The sequence below is a fragment of the Nyctereutes procyonoides genome, unplaced genomic scaffold (genome assembly GCF_905146905.1).
Source record: "Nyctereutes procyonoides isolate TBG_1078 unplaced genomic scaffold, NYPRO_anot_genome, whole genome shotgun sequence".
Classification (NCBI taxonomy): Eukaryota; Metazoa; Chordata; class Mammalia; order Carnivora; family Canidae; genus Nyctereutes; species Nyctereutes procyonoides.
Window position 1 is genome coordinate 14,973,451 of NW_026575046.1, and position 27,493 is coordinate 15,000,943.

Here is a 27,493-nt window from a genome sequence, read left to right on the forward strand (position 1 = left end):
CAAAAATAATTTGTTTTCTTTCAGGAACGTGCATACGATAATTCTGGAAAATTGGCTCCGTTGTTCTCCAGCTTGTCACTAACTATATGAATGCTGTGTCTGGTGACTGGCACTCCAAATTTTTTAGTTTAGAAGTAAAAGTGTGCTCAAGAGTTTAAGGCAAGTGGCACCCACATAAGCATGGGAGAGTCGGTGGTTCTTTGATGGAAGCCATTTGGAGCATGACACTCAGATAAGAAATTCCTTATTGCTCCTGATAGGAAAGAATTAGGGGGCAGAGAAGAATCTGTAAAGCAGACCCCCAACTATTTCCTAATTCTTAACACAAGCATGGACAGTTGGTAAAGGTTTCTAGATCTAGATTCATTAAAAAGCAAAGGTGATCATTTTACACATAATCCAATGGATTCTGTTAGAAACAATGTTAGCAATGTGGACGAATCATGCCATTCAAAAGAACTGCATTTTCAAAAATGGTTTGGTCTTTCCTTTATTTTACAACAGTTAAGCAAGCTCCTCTGGTTTGGTCTCCATGTTGCTCCTTCCATCTTTATTTTTAGCAGCTTCTCATGTGAAAGTGACAGGCGGGGGAGGTGGGGGGGTCTGGAGGGGAAGAAAGGAAAGTATGTTTCGCAATCATATGGAAGGAGGAAGATAAAGGAGGATAATTGTTTTGGTCCAACTTACCCCAACGATTTCCAGATTATAGATCCCTTAGCAGCAAAAATGCTTCAAGAAAATTGTTTCAGACATGCACATGTTATTCTGCTTATTTACATGTCAAATAAAAATAAAGGAAGGGTAGGCAAGGGAAACAAACATTTATTGAGCCAGGCACCGAACTGGGTATTGTCAGTAACATGAACAGAAATATAATGACCATATTATACTGGGATGTCCAAGATTTTGTTTGGCAAGCATTGGTTTTGGCGTGCAGTAAAAATGAGGACGTTATAACAATAGCAGTTAGCAGATTTCCCATACTACTGACGAAAATATAACGGTCCATGTTGTCCCCTCAAAATAAAAGGAGGCCAATGAATAAATCCATGGAAAAATGGAAAGTACAATGTGCAATAACCAAAGATTTACAGAATTAGAAATGCAAGATAAATCAGACATCTACAGTCCTCTAAAATTCTTTAAGGCTAAAAAGAAAAAAAGTACAATAAGTACATGTAGAAATGTATTTTTAAATTGAAACAAGACTATTTCTGATATATGGCTGGCTTTTCCCATACTGTAATATATTTGATGGCTAAAATCAAATAAGGGAAATATCTATTTCTAGGGGCGTTGTTGAAATCAAATAGTGAGAAATATTATCATGGCTTTGAGTGAACAACTTGAGGTGACTCATCATTAGGAAAAAAATCTACACTCTATGGTTTTGTTGGTTTTTTCATCTGGTGATTTACTAAGTATTCTTTCTGGCTTTTATTCTTCAGCCAGTTTTTATAAAATATAAAACTGGTTATTGAGAAAACCTAGCATAAACCTACAAAGTGGTGAATTAGAAGGTGTATTTTCATGTAAAAACAAGCAAACAAACAAAACCAATCCCCAGCAACTTATTATAACAATCACTTCTAATTTCCCACTTCATGTTGAAGAATTTTGCTTGTTATTTTCTAGGGAAAGAGAAAAAGCAGAGGTAGTGAAAGCTCTGAAAATGTGGAACCTTTTGCTACTACATAGTCTTTGCTTCAATATGGCTTTACAGAAGACACATCACACAACAGGCTGGTTCTAGATTGCTTTGGTTTCCACATGAGACTCTTATAAATTTGTTTAAAATGAATGAGCACAAAAGCAAGCCTCATGATACAACCAACACTCAAGAAGTTATCAAGAAGTCACATGAAGCAAAGCTGAAAGTTGACTTTCAAACAATGGTTGGATTGTACTCTAAACACTCAACACCCCAGATCAGCTGTACAATGGCATATGACACTACTTCTAGACAAAGGTTAAGAAAAAAAGTAATACATTCGCAGCCTCAACAGAAATAAATGATTACATTTTTTTCAGTTTTGTTTTACAGACATAGACACAATCATATTGAAATACACAAGAAGAGATTATAAGGAATTATATAATTATTTTCATTTATATCACATGATGAATCTCACAATACAAGGATAATATATTTCAATGCATCAAACAGTTTTGAACCACATAAAGCAATATAATATAAAATAACATAACAGTTGTTTTAAAGTTAGGAATGTCACATGGCCAGTATACATTAAATATGCCATTGAAAAACAGTCAAAGCATGAGACGTGATACCTTTCATTTCTAAACAATAAGCAGCTTCGGAGGAAGGACAGTAGGACAAGAAGGGGAGGTAGTTACTTTTGAAAATTCGAAACACCTTATCAGAGATTTTATAAAACAAATTATTTTTCAGAGGTATCTTTGCCCTACAGATTTTTGATTTCAGATAACATAATAACAAGATTTTTTTTTTCTCCAGGATTTGTGAAATTTGCATGGAAAAACTCAGACTGTATTTTGGTTTATCCAGCTGAAGCATAATTTAAACATAACTAGTAAAGGCTATTTTTGATATTACCACTTCACTAGCCAAAGATTTTATGGTGGTTGTTATTTTATTTAATCAGGAGCAGATAAAAAGTTGATAGAAGTTAATAGAATACGATTGGCTAAGGGTCTCTCTATTCATTGACCACAGTCACATAAACAGGATATGTTTTCTATTTTACACGTCTCGGTGCCTTTTGACTTGAGATTAGAGCATAAATCAAAGGAATGGAGGCGGATATGACAATGACGGGCATATGGTGTTGTGAGTTATGTACATCTCTTAGCCATAAGCTCAGAACACTGAATAGTTTACAGATTCACTTTGTCCAATACAATTTGGGTTTAGCAGGCTACTGTTGGCATTTTGTGGAATCCTGAGATGCCCAAACCTCTGGAAATGTCCTATTTTCTACATCTTTTTTTTTTTTCCCCTGTTCATTGAAAGGGATACCATGATGATCTCAGATCTCAAATCACCTTATGGAAATACACAAGCCTAGGGAGAGAATTCCTATATGATTGGTCAGTAATATATCTGGTAATCATGGAGTAACCCCAGGCCATAATTATAAATGGAACTTCTGGTTAGAACATAGGTTCTCAGGCAATCATTTTGTATTGTTGATTTCTCCTTAAGACTTCCGGAACTGAGTCATCCACGTAGCTTGGATTTGTTAATGGCCTTTGAATTAATTAATTAATGAATTGATCTGGAATTTCTAAGCATGCAAATCTCTAAATGAGGTGACTAGTGACTCTCAACCTTCACCGTGATATCTGTGTGGCTGATTTAACATGTGACTTAGTCCTTTGCAGGGCCAAGGCCATTGTTTATGAACTTAGTTTCCTGCGGAACCTATGGTTGCTAGTGTACAAAATTAACTCTCAGGAAAAATACAGGCTCTAGAGCAGAAGAACAAAAAGCCTCTAAGTATGGATAGTTAAGAAGAAAAAAAGCCAGGATGTTAAAGCAAATCAATCTGATATAGACCAATAGATGTCCATGTTTCTCTTAAACGTTTTAACCCGGTGCAGTATCAGGGTGATGGCATGTCAAATACTTTCCTGCATTGCACCTGGGCCTTTGAAACCTTGGATCTTACTTGATCATGAGAATCAAGGACAGTTAGAGCTGGCGGGGGTTTACTAACATTTTAGGCCAAACTACTTATTTAACAGGTCAGAAAATTGGTGGCTAGAGTTTAAAGGACTTGTGTAAAGTCGCATAGTCTGTTGAGTGGCAGCCATGTGACCTAGACCTGCAAATTGGGTGTTCAGCCCACTACTCCAGCAATACTATTGTACTTGAGCCGAAAGGGCAGAACAAGAAATTTGTTCATTGAAGTACACATGAGGCTTTCATCAATGGCAAATCTATGTTAGCATCACTGGGGGTGGTAATCCAGAGACATTTACATGTTTCTGTATGTGTGCAAGGTTCCACTGTGCATGCATTGTCCTTTTCCGGCCCAGGTATGCAATTCAAAGGCATTCAAAAGCATATGTTTTTAAAGTGAAGAGTCTCGAATCACAGGGTGGCAGGCATATCCCTGAATCCTAGTCAGAGTCAATTTCTTATCAGACAAAATAAGTTATCATTCACATCAGCTTTATGGTAATTCAATTAAGCAATAAATTAAAAAATCCACTGAACAGTTGCTGGTTGGACCTTAGACCATTTTGTCATTCCCTTTCTGGTTTCTCCATTCATTTACATAAGACAAGTAAAATTTACTTTCTAATCGATACACTTTTCTTGAAAAAACAAAACTTTTTTTTTTTATAAAAGTAAAGAAAGGCACTTTGTAAAATATGTACAAATCTGTTTCTTTCTTGTCTACACTAAGGAGATAGAGAAGTTACTAAAGGCAGGGCCAAGTCTTTCTGCAAGTGACTGCAACAGTGGAGAATCTCAAGAAAGAGCTGGATTTCCTCCACAGCCAAACTGCATCCTGGAGCTCATGAACTCATTGGATTCTCCGATTCAGTTGGGCTCTACAGGACAAGAGGTCAAACTCCTCGATCTCATATAGGTGGTAAGGAATTGACCCACTTTGGACCAAACCAGCGAAAGCAAGTTTTTGGTACATACCCGCCTACCAGGATTGGTCTTAGGCACTTAGGAGAATGGACATTCTGTTAAATGTCAGGGACGTAGCTGATAATAACTTGTGCTCACACTGAGGTGCCTTAAACCCGTTCATTAAAACTGACCAGAGAACATCTTGCAGGTTGGGTTATAAGCTTCCATAAATCACCCATTGGCTAGCCCATCTCCATGTGCTTTGTAACTTGAATATTCAGGTGTTTGTTTATAAAAACATGACTTTTTATAATTCAGAGCGTATGGCTCTTTAAACCAACGGTGCAATAATGGTTTATAATTCATCAAAAAGAAGGAAAAAAACAGAAGCTGCAGCCAGATACAAGAAAAGAGATTTGGGGCTGTTGGACTTAGCAAAAAGTAATCATGGCTTGATTCAGTAAAAGATTATTTTTCTAAAAATTAGAGCCTCCTTCAATATGTGTTTTTTAAGAAAATCTCATGCCTCTTCTCCTGACACATACTTGCATGTTATCTTAGACTCTGATCCCATACATATGTAATTTATGACATGCATGGGCAATATGTTAAGAATGACTGGAACTGATGATTTAAAAGAGAAATCAAAAAAGCATATCACTGGCGAGTAGTTGCCTATCTATGATGAAGGACAATTAATTTTTAGCTCACTTAAGATCAAAGCGCTGGGAAAATGATCTTTGCTGGAAAATATTCAGTGAGTCATGAAATCAAGGAGCCAGAGTTTGAAAGGATATTGGAGATGACATTTCCTCCCGAGGAAACTGAGGCCCAGGAAAGGCAACTGTTCTAAGAACCAAACGTTCTCTTTGAAACAGTATGTGAGAGGTCATCACTCACCTTTTCGTGGTGGTTTTACGAATATTCACCCAGGGAAGAGGAGAAGCCCCAGAGTAGCCCTAAATTATAGAAGTAATTTCTGGTCTGTGGAAAGCCCTAAAACTTCAGGCTGGCGACTGTTTACAGTGTCACAGAGATGAAAAGAATCAGATCACTTCATATTCCTCAATGGGCTTTGGGTTGCTATGGCATTTTACTCCACAAACAGGGACTGCATATACTATGATGTACTGCAAATACTCATTATAACCTCATAGCAGAAGATACCGTACCCGCTAAATACGTAAACAGCTGTACTGGGAAGATAGAAAATAGTCTTTTATTTTACCTAAGTGATAGAAAAATAGTCTTCAAAAATACATTGTGAAACTTACGGGCTTATATTAAAGTAGAATTCGTATGTACAGTAAGGCAGTATTTCCATTACCATCCTGCTGTGATTATCTTTTAAAATTAAAGTTGGTCTTTGGGGATTTTTTTTTAACCTAACTGAAGACTAGGGTGTATAATAAATTATCTCTTATGCTGAAATGAAACAGGAAAAGATTTTATAAGAATTTACCACATGGAGCTCATTTACCTATCATGTAAGAAAATTTCACTCTCCAAAATGGTTTTCTCTGGAGGCTTTAGAATAAATTACAATTTAGGGGGAAAAAATCCATGCTTAATAAATTAAAACCATTTTAAGAAAAAAAAACTGGAGGCATCATTTTGGCTTGCATATTGGCAATGCATCACTAAGGTGATAGGAACCCATGTAAACAATGTGTCGGGTAATCTGGAATGTATTCTTTCTTTAAGTGGGTTGTATTTGGCTAATCTGAATAAAATAAGAGAGGAATGTAAAGGTTAAGCAAAGGTTTTGCAAAGGTTTGTTGGTTTTCAAAAGCGGTTTTCATGGCCTTTTTCTCACATCTCTCATCTTCCTGTGGTAAGCAATGGTATTTCATTTCCTTCTGTCGCATACCAAACCATGAAAGCCCCTTCCAGAGGATATACCTGTTGGCACTGCCCCTCAAGAATGCTAAACAATGTGCTTTTATTTCATTGAACACAGAATTTTATAACTAATAGCAAAAAAAAAAAGTCAATCTACAAATCACAGGAAACAAAACAATTTGTTCTGGAATCAGCTGTTGGAGAAAGAGGCAGCTGATTGAAAATGGAGCATGAGGAGTGAACTACAGGCTGTATAGTGTCATTCTAACCCATTCTCGAGCATTCTCTAGTAGAGTGCATTTCCTGTACTCTGTAGTGTTACCTGAAAAAAAAAAATCACATTTTAACCAATCATTCCGTTACTCAAGGTATCACTGAAAGGAGTGCATAAAACACGTGGGATCCAGGTAATCCAACCCAGCCCGCTGGAGTCCACAGCCACTTGGTGCCGAGGTGAAGGAGGCCAGGTCTTCTTCAGCTTGATTCTGTTGATGGGACGGCGGAGCCTCCTTGGCTGGTTCTTCAAACGAAGCCAGGTTTTGAGCTCGCGGCTCCTGCACTAACACCAGGATGTTGTTATCCATCACCCTGGACACCTTAGCATACTCCTTACTGGCCTCGGGAGTACTGGGCTTCTCTGCCTGGCCGCTGTTCTCTTTCTGTTTTGGGAGCAACGACAATGCTCCATCTTTGTTGACCTTGTGAATCTCCACGTAATCCAAGGGCCTAACAGAGATCAAAGGGGTTTTCTCCTGGGGCAACAGCCATGGTGTGTCTTGGTCAGTCTTGGAATGGAAGCTTTCCACTTCCCTCTGCTCAGCTGCCTTTTCCTCCCCTCCAGTCTCAGTGGTTTTTGAAGATCTTAAAGCACGTGTGTCTGTTTTGTCCAGCAGAGTGGCTGATGGACCTGCCGTGCCCATGTTCAGCTTACACACATCAGCAATGCTGTGGTAAGAAGACCTGGGGCTGTGCTGGCTGGGGGGCTGTGGCAAAGGCCAGGTTGAAGATTTGAACCCGCCGGCAGCGAAGTAGGGGATTTTGCCTTCCGAACTTGTGCTCCGGGAGCCCCAAGTGTAGGTCACATTTGTTTGAGGGTTCTCTGGCTTCTCAACGCTCTTGGGAGTGTTAAATGCGGAGGGATCTGCCCGGGCTTCCTCACACTTTTTAGACAGAAGGGAAGGGCTGTCGCAGCTGCCCCGGCCAGAGTCGCTGTCTGGATCCAAGGGGGTGGGCTTCCTCTCTTGCCCTGGATGTTCTTTTGGATGTGCTGGCATCAGCTGCTGGTCCTCACTGTCATCCACTTCTAAAAACTCCACCAGCAAGTCCTCACAGTCAGAAGTGGGAGGGAAGTCTTGGCACCCCAGTGCGCTCAGTAGTTCTTCAGATTTACCCTTCTAGTAAAACACAGACACAAGGAGAGAGGGCCGTCAGCTTCCTAATGTTCCCTGTCGGCATCATGGCCAAGCCCGTGGTCTTGCCTATGGGCAAATGGGATGTGCTGGTGGCCTAGCAAAATTTCCTGAATGTCAAAGTTTGTGGACCAGGCTGTCTATGATCAGCTCCTGGACGGTTACTCATCTCATATTTTTCTTTCAGTCAAATCATGATTTTGACTTCGTGTCTCTCTAAGCAATAATGATTATGAGTTTAATGGGCAAGTACATGCACATATAATCAACACGTACCTATTAGCTAAAATGTTTGTGAGATATCAAAACCGCGGTGCTCATGCCTCCATTTGGTGCTTTGTGACCCACTGGCCATGAGACCTGGGCACTAGCCTCCTAACCAACTCTACCGCCTTCTGGAGTCTGGCAGTGGTAAGCAGAGTCTTGCCTCTTCCTTCTCTCTCAACTCCTCCTCTTTTTACTTCTTCCTCTTCCCTTCTTTCTACCCCTCCCTCCTCCTCCTCCCCTACTCTTTCCTTTCCTTCTGCTCCACTTCCGGTCCCTTCTTTGCCCCCACCTCCTCCCTGTCCCAGTTTCTTCCCTCTCATCCTCTCTGTTCTCCTTCTTAAGTCCTCCTGCCTCCTGCCTCCTGTTTTTCACTCTTCTTTCTGATCCCTTGACTTAGGTCAGGTACTGGTACCCAAATCTTGACTCTATCGCTCATTAAATGGTTCCGACTTTGGACAAGCCGCTCTATGGTCCTCACTTTCCCCATCTGTAAAATGGGAATAATAGGGCTCTTTTGAAGATGAGAGGTAATGTGATTAAGAATATACAAGCTTTGGGACGGCTGGGTGGCTCAGTGGTTGAGTACCTGCCTTTGGTTCAGGGCGTGATACCAGAACTTGGGATCGAGTTCCAACATCAGACTCTGCAGAGAGCCTGCTTCTCCCTCTGCCTGTGTCTCTGACTCCTACTCTGTATCTCTCTCATGAATAAACAAATAAATAAATCTTTAAAAAATAAGAAGATACAAACTTTGTGTGTGTATGTGACACAAACAGTAGTTATTTATTTTTTAAAGATTTTATTTATTTATTCATGAGAGATACAGAGAGAGAGGCAGAGACATAGGCAAAGGGAGAAGCAGGCTCCATGCAGGGAGCCCGACGTGGGACTCAATTCCAGGTCTACAGGATCAGGCCCTGGGATGAAGGTGGCGCTAAACCGCTGGGCCACTGGGGCTGCCCCAGTAGTTATTTTATTATTAAGTCCTTGTGGCTACAAGGTCAAATTTTGAGCTAGACAGTAGTTAACTAACTTAGTTGAGATGTTCATGCTGGTTCTATGAAGGTCAGTACTAGAGACTAGATAGTGGGATAAGAGCACTGGACCAGGAGCCTAAATTCTGGGGCCCTAAATCCTGCTCTGATATTTTTGATCAAACTGAATGTAGTCAAGCCAATTCACTTTTCATATGCTTGTGTTGTTAGCCTCACAGTGTGTGGGTCAAGTGATGTGATGTGCCAGTCACTGCTTTTAGATACATCAGTGTGAAGCCCAAGTCAAATTGAAACTATATATTTCAATCTGGACAGAAATTTAAAATGTTCTAACCCCTCTTTATTCAAAACACTTGAATTTAAATCCCTCTTGAATCAGCCTAAGTAGGCCCTGGCAAACACTAGCCCCACTGTACTGATCCAGCCTCTACTGAGTGCTCAAAGTGAGCGACAACTAAAATAGGACGTTGCAATTATGTAAAGAACATTCGAGTGAAAACTTGAACTGAAGTATGACAAAGGAGGTGGTGGTGGGTCCCTGTTTTGTATCAATTAAAATATTCACCCTCTTTCTAAATTCATTGTTTGCAGAAAATGTTTATTTCTGTGCTAATGAACAGACCTGATAAATCTAGCCAAATCTTACTATGTTTTCATGTTTTCTTGGCTTTCTCTCCTTGCTCTCTGATGTTTAGTTTCTGAAGGCAAGAACCCTCGTGCCTCCACCTGTCTTTCTGTAAACACGCATGCTGAAGAGCAGGGATGAGCTGGGCAGGGCCTGAGTCAGCCAGGCTGGACTGATGGGAATTATGTGCGCATGTGTAAAGGTAATTATTACAAAGAAGTGAATCACACTGCATTCTCCACTTCTGCCACTTACCTCCAGCAGATGAGTATCAAATCCTTTTATTTTTGGCCCAGGAACTGGTGGAAGGATGCAGGTCACCATGCTATAAAATAATTTGTGAGAAAGAATAGATGACTCACCTTCTCACTTTGTAAGTTTTGAAAGATTAGTATTCTCTCCAAACACCTGCTACCTGGACTTTGGTAGATAGATATCCCGTGAGACTAACAATCAATGGTGAAGACAATTAATAATTTTAGGGGCCTACATCCTAATTAGCTCTGGCTCACAGAGGAGGCTGATACTGAAATGAATGGATTATTTGGACTACTTGCTTTTCTTGATTTGAGTTGCTCTTACGAGAGTTTTACTATTGCACAACCGGGAGCCTCAGTTTGATGGAAAGAGCACCAGCTTCAAAGGAGTCCATTCTGCGACTTTTGCTAGTACTGATAAAAGATTTTCTATGGGTGAACACATTGTAGCTATGGCTAAAGTGAAGTGTTTGACTTATCTGTAGGTTTCCGTCATTTTTGTATTATCTTTTTTGCTGCAATCCCTGACAACCATGATTGGGAGGAGGGGTGATAGACAGGGAAGTACCTATGGCCTTTCAAAGCCACTGCTACGACCATAATCAGACAGATGACAGCAGAAAGAACGGCCACAAAGATCCACACGATGGTATCTTTCATGGTGACATCTAAAAAGCAAACAGTCCGAAAGCTTTGATCACATCAAAGGATCATTAAAAACAAACAAGACTAATAAGCAAAAGTTATGAACAAAGGGTTTCCCCCCTTCCCTACACTTCTTTTGATTTGAATAGCAATCCAAAGAGAGTAGCATCAGTGACGAGTTTAATTTTTATTATTAAATTTTAATATGTTGTGTATATTTGACAATACCGTACAAATTTCAAAACCCTTTTATATATTATTTTATTTGATCCTTTAAGAGGAAATTCAAGGTCACAAGGTCCATTGCAGTAATAATAATAAAGGCCATCATGCGTGAAGTCCTTGCTAAAGCCATCAATGGCATTAAGGTCTCTACATATACTGCCTTGTATATAAAAATTAGGATACAGAGACTCAGAGAGTGATTTCCCCATGAACATGTAAACTATAAAGTTGCAGTTGGGATTTGAGTTCAGAACATCTGCCTTTAGACCTTGTGCATTTATTTATTTATTTATAAAAGATTTTAAAAATTTATTCATGAGACACACACACACACACACACACACACACAGAGAGAGAGAGAGAGAGAGAGAGAGAGAGTCAGAGACACAGGCAGAGAATCAGGCTCCCTGTGGAGACACCCTGGTGCGGGACTCAATTCCAGGACCCCGGGATCACGCCCTGAGCCAAAGGCAGACACCACTGAGCCACCCAGGTGTCCCTTGATTTTATTTATTTAATAAGATCCAGGGCTGAACTAGATGCCCATGTGGATTTCATGACCCACAGTTCAGTGCTCTTTCAATGCCGAGCCAACGCACACCCCCGTACTTTGGCCAGGTGAGTTGTCAGAGAGCTAGGCTTTGCTGTGTGGTTCTGGGTAAGACCTCTAACCTCAATGGGCTTCACTTTCCTCACTTTTGATTCCTAATGCTAACCCTATTCTCTCTGAATACCTGAGCGGGTTGAAAGGGCCAGACAAGGGAATAACTTTATAAACTCTAAAATACTTTAGAAATGCAAGAGGAACCATTCTCTCATGGAGTGCCAGCCGTCATATTTAATGGCACTTAGACTGGAGAGCCTATGATGCACTGTACCTTCACACAAGAACCAAGATGTAACCGACATCATGGACTGAAAACTGGTCCATGCCTTTCAGATGGCAGACCAACTTACAGATTTTTGGCACAACTAGATGATAACCTTGAGCAAATTAGAGGGATTAGGGCAGAATGAATGAGAAGCCCTCTGAGGCATGCCAAGCCCATGTTGGCAGCCTTATCTTGGAAACTGGCCCTCGCGGACAGTGATCCACTGTGCTACACTTCCAAGTGTCTTTGATTTGGATGGAGAGATGATAAAGTCACCTCTATTTATTCTTCGGGCCAACACTTCAGGTAGTTTCTCTGTTAGTAGTTACTACATCCAAACTTACTAAATTCATTTTGTTTTAAAAATATTTTGGAATATATACAAAAGGGGGCCAAGACACTCACCATTAGGTATCTGGATGGAGCTCTCTGGGCTCCACTCACTCCAGAATCCATGGTCTGGCTTGCAGCGAACCTGGACAAGGTATTTCTGTCCTGGATATAAGCTGAGAATCTTAAACTGAGTCTGCTGCCCAGCAAAATGAGTCTAGGGACAAACAAGGAAAATAGATGTCACTCTGACTTGTGTTATGTTTTTTTCATAGACCTTTCTCCTAGATAATAAGCTATTGGAGGACTGAAGCCAGCAGAATCGATTTTGTAGATAAATCTCTGTTCTCTCCATTCCACCCTCTTAGCCTATCTTTTCCTCCTTGCATTGCTCACACAAAAATTAACGGGTTTTCTATCTCTCCATTGGGAACTCCATCAACATCGAGTCAAATATTCTAGTAGTCCCTATCCTCTACCCCCTTCTAAATTCTACTTTATGGAAGAAAACCAAGTGAATACAATTGAAAAATGGTTATTTTGTCAACCCTAATGATTTTATAGATTCAAGGATTACCAATCGGTATAAAGCCCCTAGGTGAAAGAGAACTGGGCCTTCAAGTTTGTTGAAACAATAGCATACAAACAAAATAAAACTTTACAATTGAGAGATCAGTTTGTCACCTCTCTGATCTCAGAATCAGTCTTAGCATCATTTCTGGTGGGCTAACCAGAGGATTTCCGTCTCCTGGCATGATGCAACATGAGGCCCATAATATCACCTCTGAAGTACTCTTGTCAAAAACTGTTCAAATTGAATCTGATCAAATTTTTATTTTTTATTTTTTTTAAAAATTTTTTATTTATTTATTTATGATAGTCACAGAGAGAGAAAGAGAGAGAGGCAGAGACATAGGCAGAGGGAGAAGCAGGCTCCATGCACTGGGAGCCCGATGTGGGATTCGATGCCGGGTCTCCAGGATTGCGCCCTGGGTCAAAGGCAGGCGCCAAACCGCTGCGCCACCCAGGGATCCCTGATCAAATTTTTAGATCTAATTGTCTGGTTACATGAAATACAGGGGCAGAAAAATTAGCCAAATGACCTCACAGAGTACTCATCAGACAAAAGCAGAAGGTGGGACATTCTATGGGACAAGTGGCCCAGTCTCCTGAGCATGTTGAGACCAAAGCAATATAACAACTGGTCTTGGAGTGGACTCTGGTTTGATCAAACTAGCTGTTAAGGGTATTTTTCTTGAAGCAACTGGGGGAGTTGAAATATGGACTGGCCTTTAAATGTTATTAAGGAATTTTAATTAATTTTCTATGTGTGATCCTATTTTGGCTATCTTTGGAAATGTTCCCTTTTTTAAAAAAAATGCATTTTTATCATTGCTAATGGGCTTGAGAGTATCTTTTTTTTTAAAATTGAAGCATAATTAACATACAAGTGTTATATCAGTTTCAGGTGTACAATTGGTGATTCAACAATTCTATGTATAACTCAGTGCTCATCACAATAAGTGTAATCTTAATCTCTATTTCACCCATGTCCATCCCACCACCCTCTGGTAACCACCGTCTTGTTCTCTGTATTGAAGAGTCTTTTTGTTTGTCTCTTTGTTCATTTGTTTTGTTCCTTAAATTCCACATATGAGTGAAACCAAATGTTCCCTTCTTTTTTCTTTTTTTAAATTTTAAGTAGGTTCCACACCCAGTATGGGGCTAGAACTCACAACCCTGAGATTAAGAGTCACACACTCCACTGACCGAGCCAGCCAGGCACCCCTCAAATGTTCCCTTTTAAAAAGAGACATATACTAAAATATTTCAGAGTGGACTATTATAATGTCTATAATTTAATGTATTATCTCTTCTTTACATTGAAGTATTTGAAAGTGAATAAAATAGCATTGACCTTGGGCTGATTATGCTGAGATTTTTTTCTTCCTTACTTAGTGCCATGTAAGTACATTCACAAGTGTCTCAACCTAAGATAGGAGGAGGGAGAAGGGTTGGAGACCTGGTGGAAGAAGCTGATCAGGGCAAGAAGTTAGCTCTGTCAGAGTATGAGGATGAGCCCCCATCAATCCCAGTGGAAGGGAGGAGTCCCTTCCACATCTGGGTGGGTCCCATCAGCATCAAGAGGGCAACAGGGTCACCCAGTAATGAGGAGGAACGACTTGTTCTCAGCTGTGAGGGCTTCATCTGTGCCAAGGACTTGACCCTTTCCAAAAGCTTCTAGTTGACTCACCTCCCACTCAGTTGCTTTCTTGGGTTTTAACCGAATTTCATATTGGAGTGTGAGCCAACCAGATCTAACATCAACCAGGGTGGGTGGGTACCATTTCATCCACAGATAAGGCTTTTTGTCTTCTGGTTGTTTTAATTCCAAAGTTAGGTTCACAGGAGGGTCTGGTTCAACTGTAGATAGGAAAGAAATGCCATATTTAGTGCAAGTGGTATCTGAACACAGAACTATATGTGTTCTTAGAGGCAAGCTCTCTCTACTGTTTCACTCTGCCGTGGTTAGGAGACTCTGTATTTGACATCAGGTGTGAGTCAGCATAAGTGGGGTTAGGTTGAAGCAAACAAGATGCAAAATTTAAGAAGGCACAAATGGCCAACAAGCACAGGAAAGGTGCTCAAAAATCATTGGGAAATGCAAGTCAAAACCACAATGAGATACAATTTCCTACCCACTAGGATGGCTAGAATTCAAAAATGAAGAATAGCAAGTGTCGGTGAGAGCACTGGAGACACGGGAACCCTCATTCATTGCTGATGGGAAAATTAAGTGGTACAGCCACTGTAGAAAAAAAGTCTGGAAGTTACTTAGAAAGTTAAATACAGTATTACCATGTCACCCATCAATTTCGCTCCTATGTAGATCCCAAAGGAGTTGAAAGTAGTGCTCAACAAAAACTTGTCCCTGAGTGTTCATAGTACACCATTCACAGTAGCCAATAGGTGAAAACAACCCCAAAGTCCATTAACTGATGAATGAATAAATAATATTCATACCATAGAACACTATTCAGCCAGAAGAGGGAAGGAAGTACTAACACACACTAGATTCACATAGATGAATCTTGAAAGCATTATGCTAAGTGAAAGAAGCCAGATATAAAAGGCCACATAGTCTATAATTCTATATACTCGAATTATCCAGAATAACCAAATCTCTAGAGACAGAGATTAGAAAGCCGACTAATGGTTGTTCTAGGGCTGGGAAAAAGCAGGGAATCCAGAGTAACTGGTTAATGGGTATGAAGTTTCCATTTGGAGTGATGAAAATGTTCTGGAACTGGATAGTGATAACATTCACATTGCATAACAGTGTGAATGAAGTAATACCACTGGATTGCACATTGTAAGATGGGTAAAATGGTGAATTTTCTGTTATGTGTATTATGCCACACACACACACACACATTAAGGGGACATTAATTCTCCGGTTCCTTTACGTGCAGGTCTGTGAGGGCCTTCTGCAGAGTGCCTTGGGTACCAGCTTGTCTGCTTGTCTTACCCTAATTTCAGTCCTGCTGGTCAGTAATATCTTCTCTATTCATCTATTACCTCCTCAAATCAGTCCCCATGCCAGGCGGGAAGTGAACATAATTGTAGTGTATTCGGCATTATAACCTACGGTTGCCTTAAAAAGCAAACTTTAGGAAATTTGCCCCTAATCCTAATGCTTACATATTACTAAATAAATCCCTAAGAAAGATCATTTTATATGTACTTCCTAAACAAACATCATCTATTTACTGAGAAATGCCTCAAAAACTATTAGTACAAAACTGCCAGCAAAATGGTTAGAATGAATCCTTTAAAGCAAAGTTTCTCAACCTTAGCATCCTGTATTTTGGGCCAGACACTTCTTTGTTGGTGGGGTCGGGCGCTGTCCTGAGTACTGGGGGGTGCCTAGCAGCATTCTGCCGGCAGTAATCCCCCGGCCCTCCTCCCCAGCTGGTGATAATCAGAGATGTTTCCTGTCATTGCTAAATGTCCTGGGGGAGGCAACATAGGCCCTCGATGAGAATCACTGCTTTCTGGCTCAGAGGTTTAGCGCCTGCCTTCGGCCTAGGGTGTCATCCTGGAGACCTGGGGTCGAGTGCCACATCAGGCTCCCTGCATGGAGCCTGCTTCTCCCTCTGCCTGTGTCTCTGCCTCTCTCTCTCTCTCATGAATAAATAAATAAAAATCTTAAAAAAAAAAAAAGAATCACTGCTTTCAAGCACCTTCAACATTGCTAAATGTAATTCAATGGCAGTAGCAACAAGGACATAATCTATTTCAGAGATTATCTGCCAACGCTGTCATTCCGAGCTGCAGGTTGTCACTGGCTGAGCCTCGGGGTGAGAGCCCCGCACCCCGTGGGAGGCGGCCCGCGGGCGGAGGCAGGGGTCCCCGCTCCGGCCCCACAGACCCTCCCGCCCACGGATCCCGCCCGACATGCCGAGGGAACGGCCGGGGCTGCAGAGAGAAGGGTCTGCGCCTCTAACAAGGTAGGAAGGCGGAGAAAGAAAATAAAAAATAAATAAAACAAAACAGAATCCAGTGGGGGAGCGGCCGGGAGGAGCGGGGCTAAGGGGGGCGGCGGGAGGCTGGGGACAGGAGAGCCCCGACCCCCGGAGACACGGGGACTTTACAATCCGCCCCGGATCCTTCCCGACGCAAAGGCGCCCAGCAGGGAGCTCGGGCAGGACTGCAGGGGGGCGGCGGGGCCTCCAGGTTCCTGGGGTCACTAACAGGAGGGGCGCGGGGGGGTGCGGGGAGCGCGCTGCACCCCGCGGGCGGAGCTCGGTAATGGGCGGGAGCAGCTCAGGTGGCGGCTCCGGGGGAAGGGGCTGCGCCCTGCTGCCTTCGGGGCTCCTGGGAGCGCGATTCCAGGGGCGCAGGCCCGGATCCCAGGGCGCCGGGGGACACGATCCTGCGCTCCCTGGGGACAGGCGGGGAGGGCCCAGGACAGGGAGGACCCTTCTGCTGGGGCACCCCTGGGGGAGGCGGGGAGGGCCCAGGATTGGGAGGACCCTCCTGCTGGGGCACCCCTGGGGGAGGCGGGGAGGGCCCAGGACGGGGAGGACCCTCCTGCTGGGGCACCCCTGGGGGAGGCGGGGAGGGCCCAGGACGGGGAGGGCCCTCCTGCTGGGGCGCCCCCAGGGGAGGCGAGGAGAGCCCAAGACGGGGAGAACCCTCCTGCTGGGGAGCCCCCGGGGGAGGCGGGGAGGACCCAGGACGAGGAGGACCCTCCTGCTAGGCCCCCCAAGCTGTGCAGATCAGAGCCCTCGCCCTCCCCCCCCCACCGAGCATCCAGGCCAGTGCGGACTGGGAGACTGCAGGTGCTTACTGTAGGAGTGGACTCCAGGGCCGGAGAGCTGGCCGCCGCCAGTGTGGTTGTTCCTCCTGGTGCCACCCTGTGCCTGGGATAGAGCAGGGCCACCAGGGAACAGGGGCCTCACAGGATAAACAGCTCACACTGAGCTGTGCACCTGGCAGGGGCGGGGCAGCTCCCCCAGGTGCACACACCTGAGAATCAGCACAGCAGCCCCTCCCCCAGAAGACCAGCTGGAAGGACAGGAAGAGCAGGTTCTTGACCCAGAAGTGCTGGAAAGCTCCAGGGAAGTAAAGGGATTTACAGTATTTAGAACCAGAGGATACCCCTCCTACCCCATTTTTCCAGTACAAATCGTTTTTATATCAGACTAAACATTTCTGATATTTTTTTCTCTTTTCCCATCTTAACTACAATATTTTACCACCTCTTCATTTTTAAGATTCTTCCTTTTTGACTTTCATATTTCTATAATTACAGGTCCTAGATATATTTTCCACTTCTTGATTCCCTTCAACATATTCAATTTAATTTTGGGAGATATACGAGATATGTTTTTGTTTTGTATTTTTGGTTTTCTCTGCCTCATTTTGTTCTACAATGGTGGAAGTTAATACCTTCTAAAACATGACCAGCATGCACCCAGAACCAAGTAATATACCATGCTGGCTCATTCTGTGAGATTCCTCATTCCCATTCTGCCCCCTTCTTTTATCTCATTTATGTTTTGGTGGTTAATGTTGGGGCCCTCTGCAAGTATTTCTGATTTATATAAATTTGGGACTGAGCATTTTCTAATATACAGAACTTAATATACTCAGAAACAAGAGGATCACTTTGTCACCACCACCATCTCCCAGGCCCCCCCCCCTTTTTTCTTCTCTTTTTTCTCTTTACTTTTGCTTTTTTCTCTTCTTTTTTTTCTTTTTTCTCTTCTTCTTTGGGATTCTTGGCCTTTTAATTTTTACTACTTTGTTTTAAAATTAGTTTTTCATTTTAGCGGTCCTTTTGTTTTATTTCACTCTGATCTTTGTTTTCAATTTCTGGTCTCTGACCTCATCAGAATCCTCTAGGGTGAAATTTACTTAGGCCGTGGTTGATATTCTTGACACAGCCTGCTCATGCAGCCACACTGCACTGAGAAAAATGACTAGAAGGAAGAACTCACCACAAAAGAAAGAATCGGAAACAGTATTCTCTACCACAGAGTTACAGAATATGGATTACAATTTGATGTCAGAAAGCCAATTCCAAAGCACAATTATAAAGCTACTGGTGGCTCTGGAAAAAAGCATAAAGGATTCAAGAGACTTCATGACAGCAGAATTTAGATCTAATTAGGCAGAAATTAAAAATCAATTAAATGAGATGCAATCCAAACTGGAGGTCCTAACGACGAGAGTTAATGAGGTGGAAGAAAAAGTGAGTGACAGAAGACAAGTAGATGACAAGGAAGGAAGCTGAAGAAAAAAGAGAAAAACAATGAAAAGACCATGAGGAAAAGCTAAGGGAAATAACCTTAATAATAATAAATGACAGCCTCAGAAGGAAGAATTTACATATAATTGGGGTTCCAGAGAGCGCCAAGAGGGCCAGAGGGCCAGAAAATGTATTTGAACAAACCATAGCTGAGAACTTCCAATTTGGGGAGGGAAACAGGCATTCAGATCCAGGAGATAGAGAGATCACCCCCAAATCAATACAAACTTTTCAGCACCTCGACATTTAATAGTGAAATTTACAAATTCCAAAGATAAAGAGAAAATCCTTAAAGTAGCAAGAGACAAGCGATCCCTAACTTATATGGGAAGAAGTATTAGGTTAACAGCAGACCTCTCCACAGAGACCTGGCAGGCCAGAAAGGGCTGGCAGGATATATTCAGGGTCCTAAATGAGAAGAACATGCAGCCAAGGATACTTCATCCAGCAAGGCTCTCATTCAGAATAGAAGGAGAGATAAAGAGCTTCCAAGATAGGAAGAAACTGAAAGAATATGTGACCACCAAACCAGCTCTGCAAGAAATATTTAGGGGGACTCTGTAAAAGAAAGAGGAAGTCCAAAGAAATAATCCACAAAAACAGGGACTGAATAGGTATTATGATGGCACTAAATCCATATCTTTCAATAATTACTCTGAACGTGAATGGGCTCAATGATCCCATCAAAAGACGCAGGGTTTCAGAATGGATAAAAAAGCAAGACCCATCTATTTGCTGTCTACAAGAGACTCATTTTAGACCTAAGGACACCTACATCCTGAAAATGAAAGGTTGAATTTACCATTCAAATGGTCCTCAAAAGAAAGCAGGGGTAGCAATCCTCATCATATCAGATAAATTAAAGTTTATCCCAAAGAGTGTAGTAAGAGATGAAGAGGGACATTATATCATACTTAAAGGATCTATCCAACAAGAGGACCTAACAGTCATGAATATTTATGCCCCTAATGTGGGAGCTGCCAAGTATATCAATCAATTAATAACCAACGTTAAGACATACTTAGATAATAATACACTTATACTGGGAGACTTCAACACGGCGCTTTCTGTAAATGACAGATCTTCTAAGCACAACATCTCCAAAGAAATGAGAGCTTTAAATGATACACTTGACCAGATGGATTTCACAGATATTTACAGAACTTTACATCCAAACACAACTGAATACACATTCTTCTCAAGTGCACATGGAACTTTCTCCAGAATAGACCACATACTAGGTCACAGATCAGGTCTCAACCAATACCAAAAGATTATTTTCAGACCACAATGCTTTTTCAGAAACTAGAACTCAATCACAAGGAGACATTTGGAAGAAACTCAAACACATGGAGGTTAAAGAGCATCCTACTAAAAGATGAAAGGGTCAACCAGGAAGAATTAAAAAGATCCATGAATGAAATGTATCTAATGAAAATGAAGATACAACTGTTCAAAATCTTTGGGATACAGTAAAAGCAGTCCTGAGAGGGAAATACATCACAATACAAGCATCCCTAGAATAATTGGAAAAAACTCAAATACAGAAGCTAACCTCCCACCTAAAGGAACTGGAGAAAGAACAGCAAATAAAAGAAAACGTACCATGGTTAATACTCACTTTAAAAAAATAAACTTTAAGAGAATCCCAAGCTGGCTCCACACCCAGTGCAGAGCCAGATGTGGGGCTTGATCTCATGACCCTGAGATCATGACCTGAGCTGAAATCAAGAGTCAGACATTCAACTGACTGAGCCACCCAGGCTCCCAACACTGAGTTTTAAATGAACTTCTATGGCCTGTCACCAACACTGGATGCTGTAGGGTGATATGAGGGCTCCATAAACCCTTATTTCAGTATTTTGGAAAACATGGCCAACACTTTTTCACCAGAGAATTTGTTTTCCAGGGCCCATGTGAAATTGATGCCTTCACTGATTTCACTTTTTAAATGTGCTACTCTTTAGTGATTCCATTTTTAATGAATACATTCACTGTAGCAATGGCTCATTTCGGAACTTTTGCTTTTGCTGTTTTTCCCTCAAATGCTAAATATGTAAGAGAGAGCTCACACAAAGGAATTATTTGGCATTTAGCATCTTAAAGACTTTGTATCATAAATAATTTATATTAAGTAAAATTTATTCTATTTCTACTTGCCAGTGGGGTTGCCTTTCTGAGTTTCTTAACCTAAGATCAAATTCAGTTCCCACCCCTATGCTCATTCCGGTTATTTGCTGCAAGAGAAAATATTCAAGTGTGTATTGGTTGGTGCTGGAAGCTCTTCTAGTTTTTAAGAATAAACCACTGATATAACATGCTATTGAGATAATATGCAAGTGAACATTTGAGAATCTTAATCTTATTTTCCTTATTGGGTGGTGTTAGGTAAATCTGGAAGAGTTGGGTAACCATGAACCTAATTAGTTCCCAGATTATTACCCAAGATGAGGGCTGAGCCCAGGCCTGGCAAAGCCATCTCTTGTCCTAAGATTCCCTTTGTCACCCCTGCTAACCATCCAGGCCACTAAGGTTATGCCAAATTGCCTTGCAGCTGACTGTTGATCATGCAAAGCCAGAAGCAGCATTCAGGTTGCCTTGGTTTTACTTTGCTAATGACTACTCCAAACATTGTGCCTGTGATCTTGGCCATCAGCCTGCTGTTCAAATAGTAGTATTTACTTCCCAAATTATTTATTTTTAAAATAATAGCTCCAGTTTCTAAGAAGCACATGTATATTGAGAACTGAATCTGGGGCAACTCAGTTGGGGCAATTCCTGTGGGTGTAGAAGCAAATGGACACCTTCTAAGAGCTGCTATTCCATGGAGCAGCTCTGTCTTCCATCAGGAGAGAGAAAGGAGGGGAGAAGGGGACTCTGGTTGTAGGAGGAGGACTTGAGGGAAGGAGTGATAAGAGGCCCATAAATAGGACAGTCCTGGATCCAAGAGAATGAGAAGGGTCAAGGGAAAGCACAGAAACACAAGGATCCCAAGTGCCAGTCCTACTGCTATGAATGACTTGATAAGAACTGGTTTGAAAAACTCAGTTGAGAAGGATATCAAACATTTTCTTATCTTTCTTTTTGGGGATGCATCCAAAAGCCAAGAAGACTCACACTGAGGTTGACTATTGGTAAATCCATACTGGAGTAACAAATCCCTTTCCTTCCTCGTCACCCTTCTTACCTATGTAAGTCACGTCGACGTAACGTGGATCCGAGGAACTGCTTCCCATCTGGTTTGTGGCATTTATTGTGATGATGTACATTGTCCATATGGATGTGTGCTTCTTGTTGAAGTAACAGGAGTTGGGGCCACTGGTTATGTAGTCTGGGCATTCATGTGTGAGTGTCTCTCTGCAATGAGTAACAGATTAGCAGTGAATAAGAAAGTAGTAAAGAGTTTAGTCTTTTCCTGAATAGATCAATGACACTGGTTTTGGAGATTAGACCTTCCACATGCAAGAACCAGAGCTGAGGAACAGCTCCCCACACTTCTGTGTCCTGCCTGTGTCAGCTGGGGGTGAGACAGGGAAGAAGGGTGCTGGAGATGGTGGAAGGGTTACTTTACGTCCTCAATGACTCTGCTTCTCATCAAAACTTCTCTTCAACAGGTTTTTGTGGGCTTTGTCATATATGCCCCCTGCCAATAAACATTAAGCTCTCAACGGCCATGGTATTGCCGACCCAGGGACTTGCCACTGGTCATCTCAGGAACTGTGACTCTCCCCTGTATACACACACCAGGGACCATGCACAATGCAGCATTTATTGCACATATGTGTTGAATTATGTTTCATTAAAAAAAAAGATGAAAGAGGGTAAAAATTGCCATCAGCATATTTCCGATTGCACTAAGTCAGCAACAGAGTAACATGACTAAGGAGGGAGATATTTCAGGACCAGGTGGCTCATTAGGCTGCTTACATTTAGACTTCAGGGTCTCCAAGCAAGACACACCATGAAGTGTGAAGGCTTATTTTATTTTGGTTGCCAGTCTGAGTTCCTGAAATCTATTTACATGATACTCCTTTGGGTCCCAGAAGGGATGACAGCTTTGTGTACAACAATGTGCAATCCTTGGGATGTGGGCCAGCTGTCACAACCAGCAACTGTTTTCTTCACTGGGGAAGGATACAGCCCTCCTGGGCTTTCCAGGATGATTTCATTGTGAGTAAAACAAAATTCTCACACAGAGGTGACCTTGTTTAGCCCTCACAGCAACCTTAGCTCCAAATATGCCCTCTGGAAGATCAGAGATCGTGGATTGGCAAATGCTAAGGAAAAATCCTTACCTTCCTTCGCTTATAGGGCTCTTTACTTTCTTGGTCATGATACAAGTTTGAAAACCTAACTTACCGTGGTTGTTAACAATTGCATGATACTCCTCTGATATTGCAAAAGTAAAAATTATTAAAAAATTATAAACGGCACAAGGTTTACAGATAGGCATCTAAAATTAACTAGCATTAAGGAAAGATTCATATGTGACCTTGGGCCACAACCTGAGCTTGGGACAGACACTGGGGGTAATGTAGTATTGTATTGCTGGGGTGGCGGCTGAGCTCATGCTCATGGAGAGAGCTCCTCCAGGACATTACCAGGAAAATGTAGACATGGGCAGTGAAGTTCTTTTCTCCGGTGGCAGGGGCCTTCCTCGTGCCAATCCAGGGAAGGGTGGTAATTCTAACTTTGGGCCTGGAGACTGAGAGCAGTCGTGTGGGGCTTGATAGGAGAGAAGAGAACTTTTTACCCTTCCTTGTGGTAAGTCAGCGTGTAATTAGTGGGAAGTCCTCCATCATCCCCAGGCTTCCACCAGCAGGTGAATGTCTCCTTCTCAGGAGAACGACATTTAAGGATCTCAGGTTTTCCAGGAGGTGATTGTCCTAGAAAAAGCAAGAAGCCACTTAAGATTACGGTGCATTCAACCACTGGACCATCCTGCTGGTGACAGAAGCAGACTGATGAGACCAGGTGAGCGATGAGGCATGGGGTGCAGGGGCCTGGGGGTGCGGTGCTCTGAAATGCCAGGGTCAGCATCCCGCAACATTCCTCTAGGGGCTGCCTGATGTTGGCGGGACTGAAAGAGAGAATTTGTGTGTGTGTGTGTGTGTGTGTGTGTGTGTGTGTGTGTGTGTCCCCTGTGGGGTGGAGATGGCAACCAGCTAGGATGGGTGACTATAAAATTGCAACAGAGCACATACATCAAGAGTGAGGAGGACGCATGTGGACTGAAGAGCATGTGGCCCTTCTGCAATCCCAGGGTCCATGCAGCTGACAGCTTCCCATGGTGTAAGGGTGACTGTGAAAAGAATTCTGTCCCGGGCACAAGCATCCCATGGACACTTGGCTGACACGGGGCTCTCTGGCGCTTCTCCATCTGCTCATGCCATGGCCACACAATTAACTCAATCTGGAAACTTCTGTTCTTGCCCATCATCACCTACGCTCCGCCTTCAGCTGCTCTCCTCCCCTCCCTCATCTTCGCCTTTCCTTCCTGTTTCCCTCCGCATTTCGTTTCCATTTGACTTTGACCTCTGACCCAGGCTCACCGTCTAACTCCTCATTCTCCTGGCCCATTCCCAAGTCTTGTTTTTCAGTCCCTTTCGTCTTATAGTCCCCCCTTTCCCCCTCAGGTCTTTCTGTGGTGAAGCAGCAAAGGTCCTCTTGTAGTCCCGTGGCTCTTTTTGGGGTCGGAGGCATGGTACGAGGTGAGGGAGTGGGGGGCTGCTCTCCTGGTCACCAGCTGCCATGATGACCCAAGAGCTGTATCTAATCGCAGTTGGAAGCTAGAAGGGCTGAATGAGGTGACGTGGGAAATACAAGGTCAGGAGGATGGCGTTGAATTTTCAGTTGCTTAATCCCCAAAGCCCTCGGTGAGCTGGCCCCCTCTCCTCCTCCTCGTCTGTCAGGGCCAAAGAGGAAAAGAGTGGCCCTGGGAGTCTGCCTTGGGCTGCTGGGCCGGGAGCCCCTCGAGCCCGTCCACAGAAGCCCGGGCGGCCTTCCTGTTGTCCAGCCAGATGCCCAAGTGCCCAGCTGGGAGAGTCAGCCGCAGAGAGGAGAGGTGTCAGGAGGTGTGGGTCTCAGGAACTCATGTGGTGGGGGGTTCCCTCTGCCTTCTCTTATACTCCTCCCACCCCCCACCCCCACCCCGATGCTGGCTCCTAGGTCAGAACTTCTCTGCGAGCACCAGATCAGAGAGAGCAAGTTTGGAGGAGAACATGCAGGGGAAGAGGGGGGGCACCAGCCAGAACTGGCCAGGAAGGAGGAGTCCATGGAACGATATGACCCAGCGCCCAGGCTGGGCCCGAGGACACCGGGGCCGATGGTGTCAGAGGCGGCTCAGCCACCCTCTAGCTCCCGCCCCCAGGCCCACTGAAAACTCTCTAAAGAATCACAGGAAACCTTAAAACTCCATGCCAGCCAGCCCGGGGTTGGGTTGGCCAGTATTCGTAACATTCCTCTTTCTCCAGGGAAAATTTCTTGAGGATACTCTCACGAGATTGAAGTGATTTGTTTGTTGTGTTTTGTTGTGGCCGGGGACGAGCGTGTGGGGCAAAATGCAAAGTTTATTAAAAACACCCCCCAACCCTAGGGCTCAATGGTGAGCACACTCAGAAGCCAGTTAAGGCAACTGTTGATTATGTGAGTACATCAGGTTTCCCTATGGATTATACTGGAGCTCTGCTCTCTCTCTCTCTCTCTCTCTCTCTGGAAGCTTTTCTCTTTCACATGTCACTGGTTATTCACAGCACCTCTAGGAACCTCAAGAGAGGAGAGTGCAGTTGTGAAATTACAATTAGTCATATGTTCCCTTCAGTCACTTTAGCGGAGACGGTGAAAATTAATGGACTGTCTCCCTCTCCTTATAAAATGCACACGGGGGGACAACCACCTAGGTCCACACAGGCGCACACGTATGTTCACATAGAGCCGGGCTCACGAATGCACACACGCACAGCCCCCCTCCCCGTAGATGCAGCTGCATACACATAGAAGTACACGCGAGCACACACGTGGGAATACACACATACGTGGTGGCGCACACACAGATGTGTACTCATGCTGGTGTACGCAGAGGAGCCTTTGCAATCAGATACACGCAGGGAAGCAAATACACGCAGAAGTACACACAAAAGTTCTCCCACTCCAAAGTACCCAGAGGTGGGCACTCAGAAATAATCAAACACCAGCATGCACACTCCAGCCCTGAACTTCGTTTCTCCCATTAGCACAGATGCTAGAGTTAGCTATACCCTTCCCACCACACAACAGCAATCCCCTTTATCTCTTTACAGTGTTTCCAAGATTTTCCGCACACCTTCTTTCATGGGAGGTGCAGGGAGCATCGTTGTGCTCCCTTTGAAAATGTGGAAAGCCAGAGAGATTAGGTGATTGGCTCAAGGTCACGCATAGTAGGAAGCCGACAGAAGGGGGACCAAGCCTCAGGTCTGGTCATTCTGACAGCTGCTTCCCTGCACTCCCGGGGTGAGGCTGGAAGGCAGAGCTCCGGGATACACTTTTGCATTCACTGCATTCATTCTTTTGCACTCACTTTTGCATTAATTTCAATGCCCAAAATATTGCAAATAATAGCAGCGAATGACGTTTTCATGTCCTGTAACTGCAGCACAAGAGGACTATGTGGACTCGTCACCGTCTCGAGAAACACCCCAGGGTACTAAAGAGAGCAGGACAGTCTCTTTACTTACCATTCAGGAGACTGGTGGTGAGAAAAAGTAGCAAAATGAAAACAGTTCTGGATGCCACACTTTCCTTCATTTTGGCTCCTTTCTCTCTCTACCGGAAATGTTTCAGACGTTCACTGGAAGAGAAGGCACCAGGCGACTTTTGTGAAGTGACTGTCTGGCCAGGCACATGCACCACTGTCTTCTGGGTGTTTGCAACTGATCCTTGCTCCTTGCTTAATGTGAATGACAAAAGAGGAGGAAAGGAATGTAGGAAAATGTAACTTGGTTGGATGGCTTGGCTCAGAAGCATCCATGCACACATGCGAGGAGAAAGTCTGCCACCAGAGGTCATCAGATGACAACGTTCAAGGGCAGCCACGGGGCAGCCGCTCTGGCTCCCCGCTCCCATGCAGACCTCAAAGAAAAATTGTTCTCTTTCCACCCTGCGCTCGCCTAACAACATATCACCCATTTCATGTGACACAGATTGCATGTCCTACCAGAGATCCCTTCTGGGAGGACTTTGATCCGTTAGCCAAAAATAAGCCAGGCTGAAAAGTCAACACACTGGGTAAGTACCCTCAGGACGACTTCAATCTGGCCTCACTGATGTCAAGTCTTGGAGGTGGGGGGGGGGGGGTTGGGGCGGTTGGGTGGAGCTTCCTCTCCAAGTGTAGGCTGAGGAAGAAGTTTGCTGGGCTGTGGGCATACCTGCGAACCACACAGGGAACTCCAGCAAGCACGCTTTTGCTTTCTTCTCTTTCAAGAAATGACAAACCCCAGTAATTCAAGTTCCTTGGTTTGGGAGAATTAAGTCAATTTGAAACCTGCAGGGCTTGAGAGTTTGGGGCAATTTATTATTAATACTATTATTTTTACCCTTGGAACAAATTTCAAAGCCTCTAAATGTTCTTCTAAGAAAAAAACATTTTTGAAGACATTTGA

The 27,493-nt window shown here is 43.3% G+C and overlaps 1 protein-coding gene across 12 annotated transcripts in view; it reads right to left on the reverse strand.

Moving 5' to 3' along the window:
* Nucleotides 1-802: 802 nt before the first annotated feature.
* PRLR (prolactin receptor) overlaps nt 803-27,493 on the reverse strand; it is a 173,043-nt gene continuing 146,352 nt past the window's right edge. For 6 of the 12 annotated variants that reach the window (XM_055324907.1, XM_055324909.1, XM_055324912.1 and 3 more), the window contains 8 exons: nt 26,570-26,781; nt 23,611-23,743; nt 22,045-22,214; nt 14,295-14,464; nt 12,116-12,257; nt 10,537-10,636; nt 9,967-10,036; nt 803-7,809 (listed from right to left, as the gene is read on the reverse strand). In XM_055324907.1, the coding sequence (XP_055180882.1) occupies nt 6,787-7,809; nt 9,967-10,036; nt 10,537-10,636; nt 12,116-12,257; nt 14,295-14,464; nt 22,045-22,214; nt 23,611-23,743; nt 26,570-26,639 (1,878 nt within the window). In that variant the 5' untranslated portion in view covers nt 26,640-26,781 and the 3' untranslated portion in view covers nt 803-6,786. The remainder of the gene's footprint in view (nt 7,810-9,966; nt 10,037-10,536; nt 10,637-12,115; nt 12,258-14,294; nt 14,465-22,044; nt 22,215-23,610; nt 23,744-26,569; nt 26,782-27,493) is intronic. The other 6 variants (XM_055324919.1, XM_055324908.1, XM_055324918.1 and 3 more) reach the window with 2 other exon arrangements.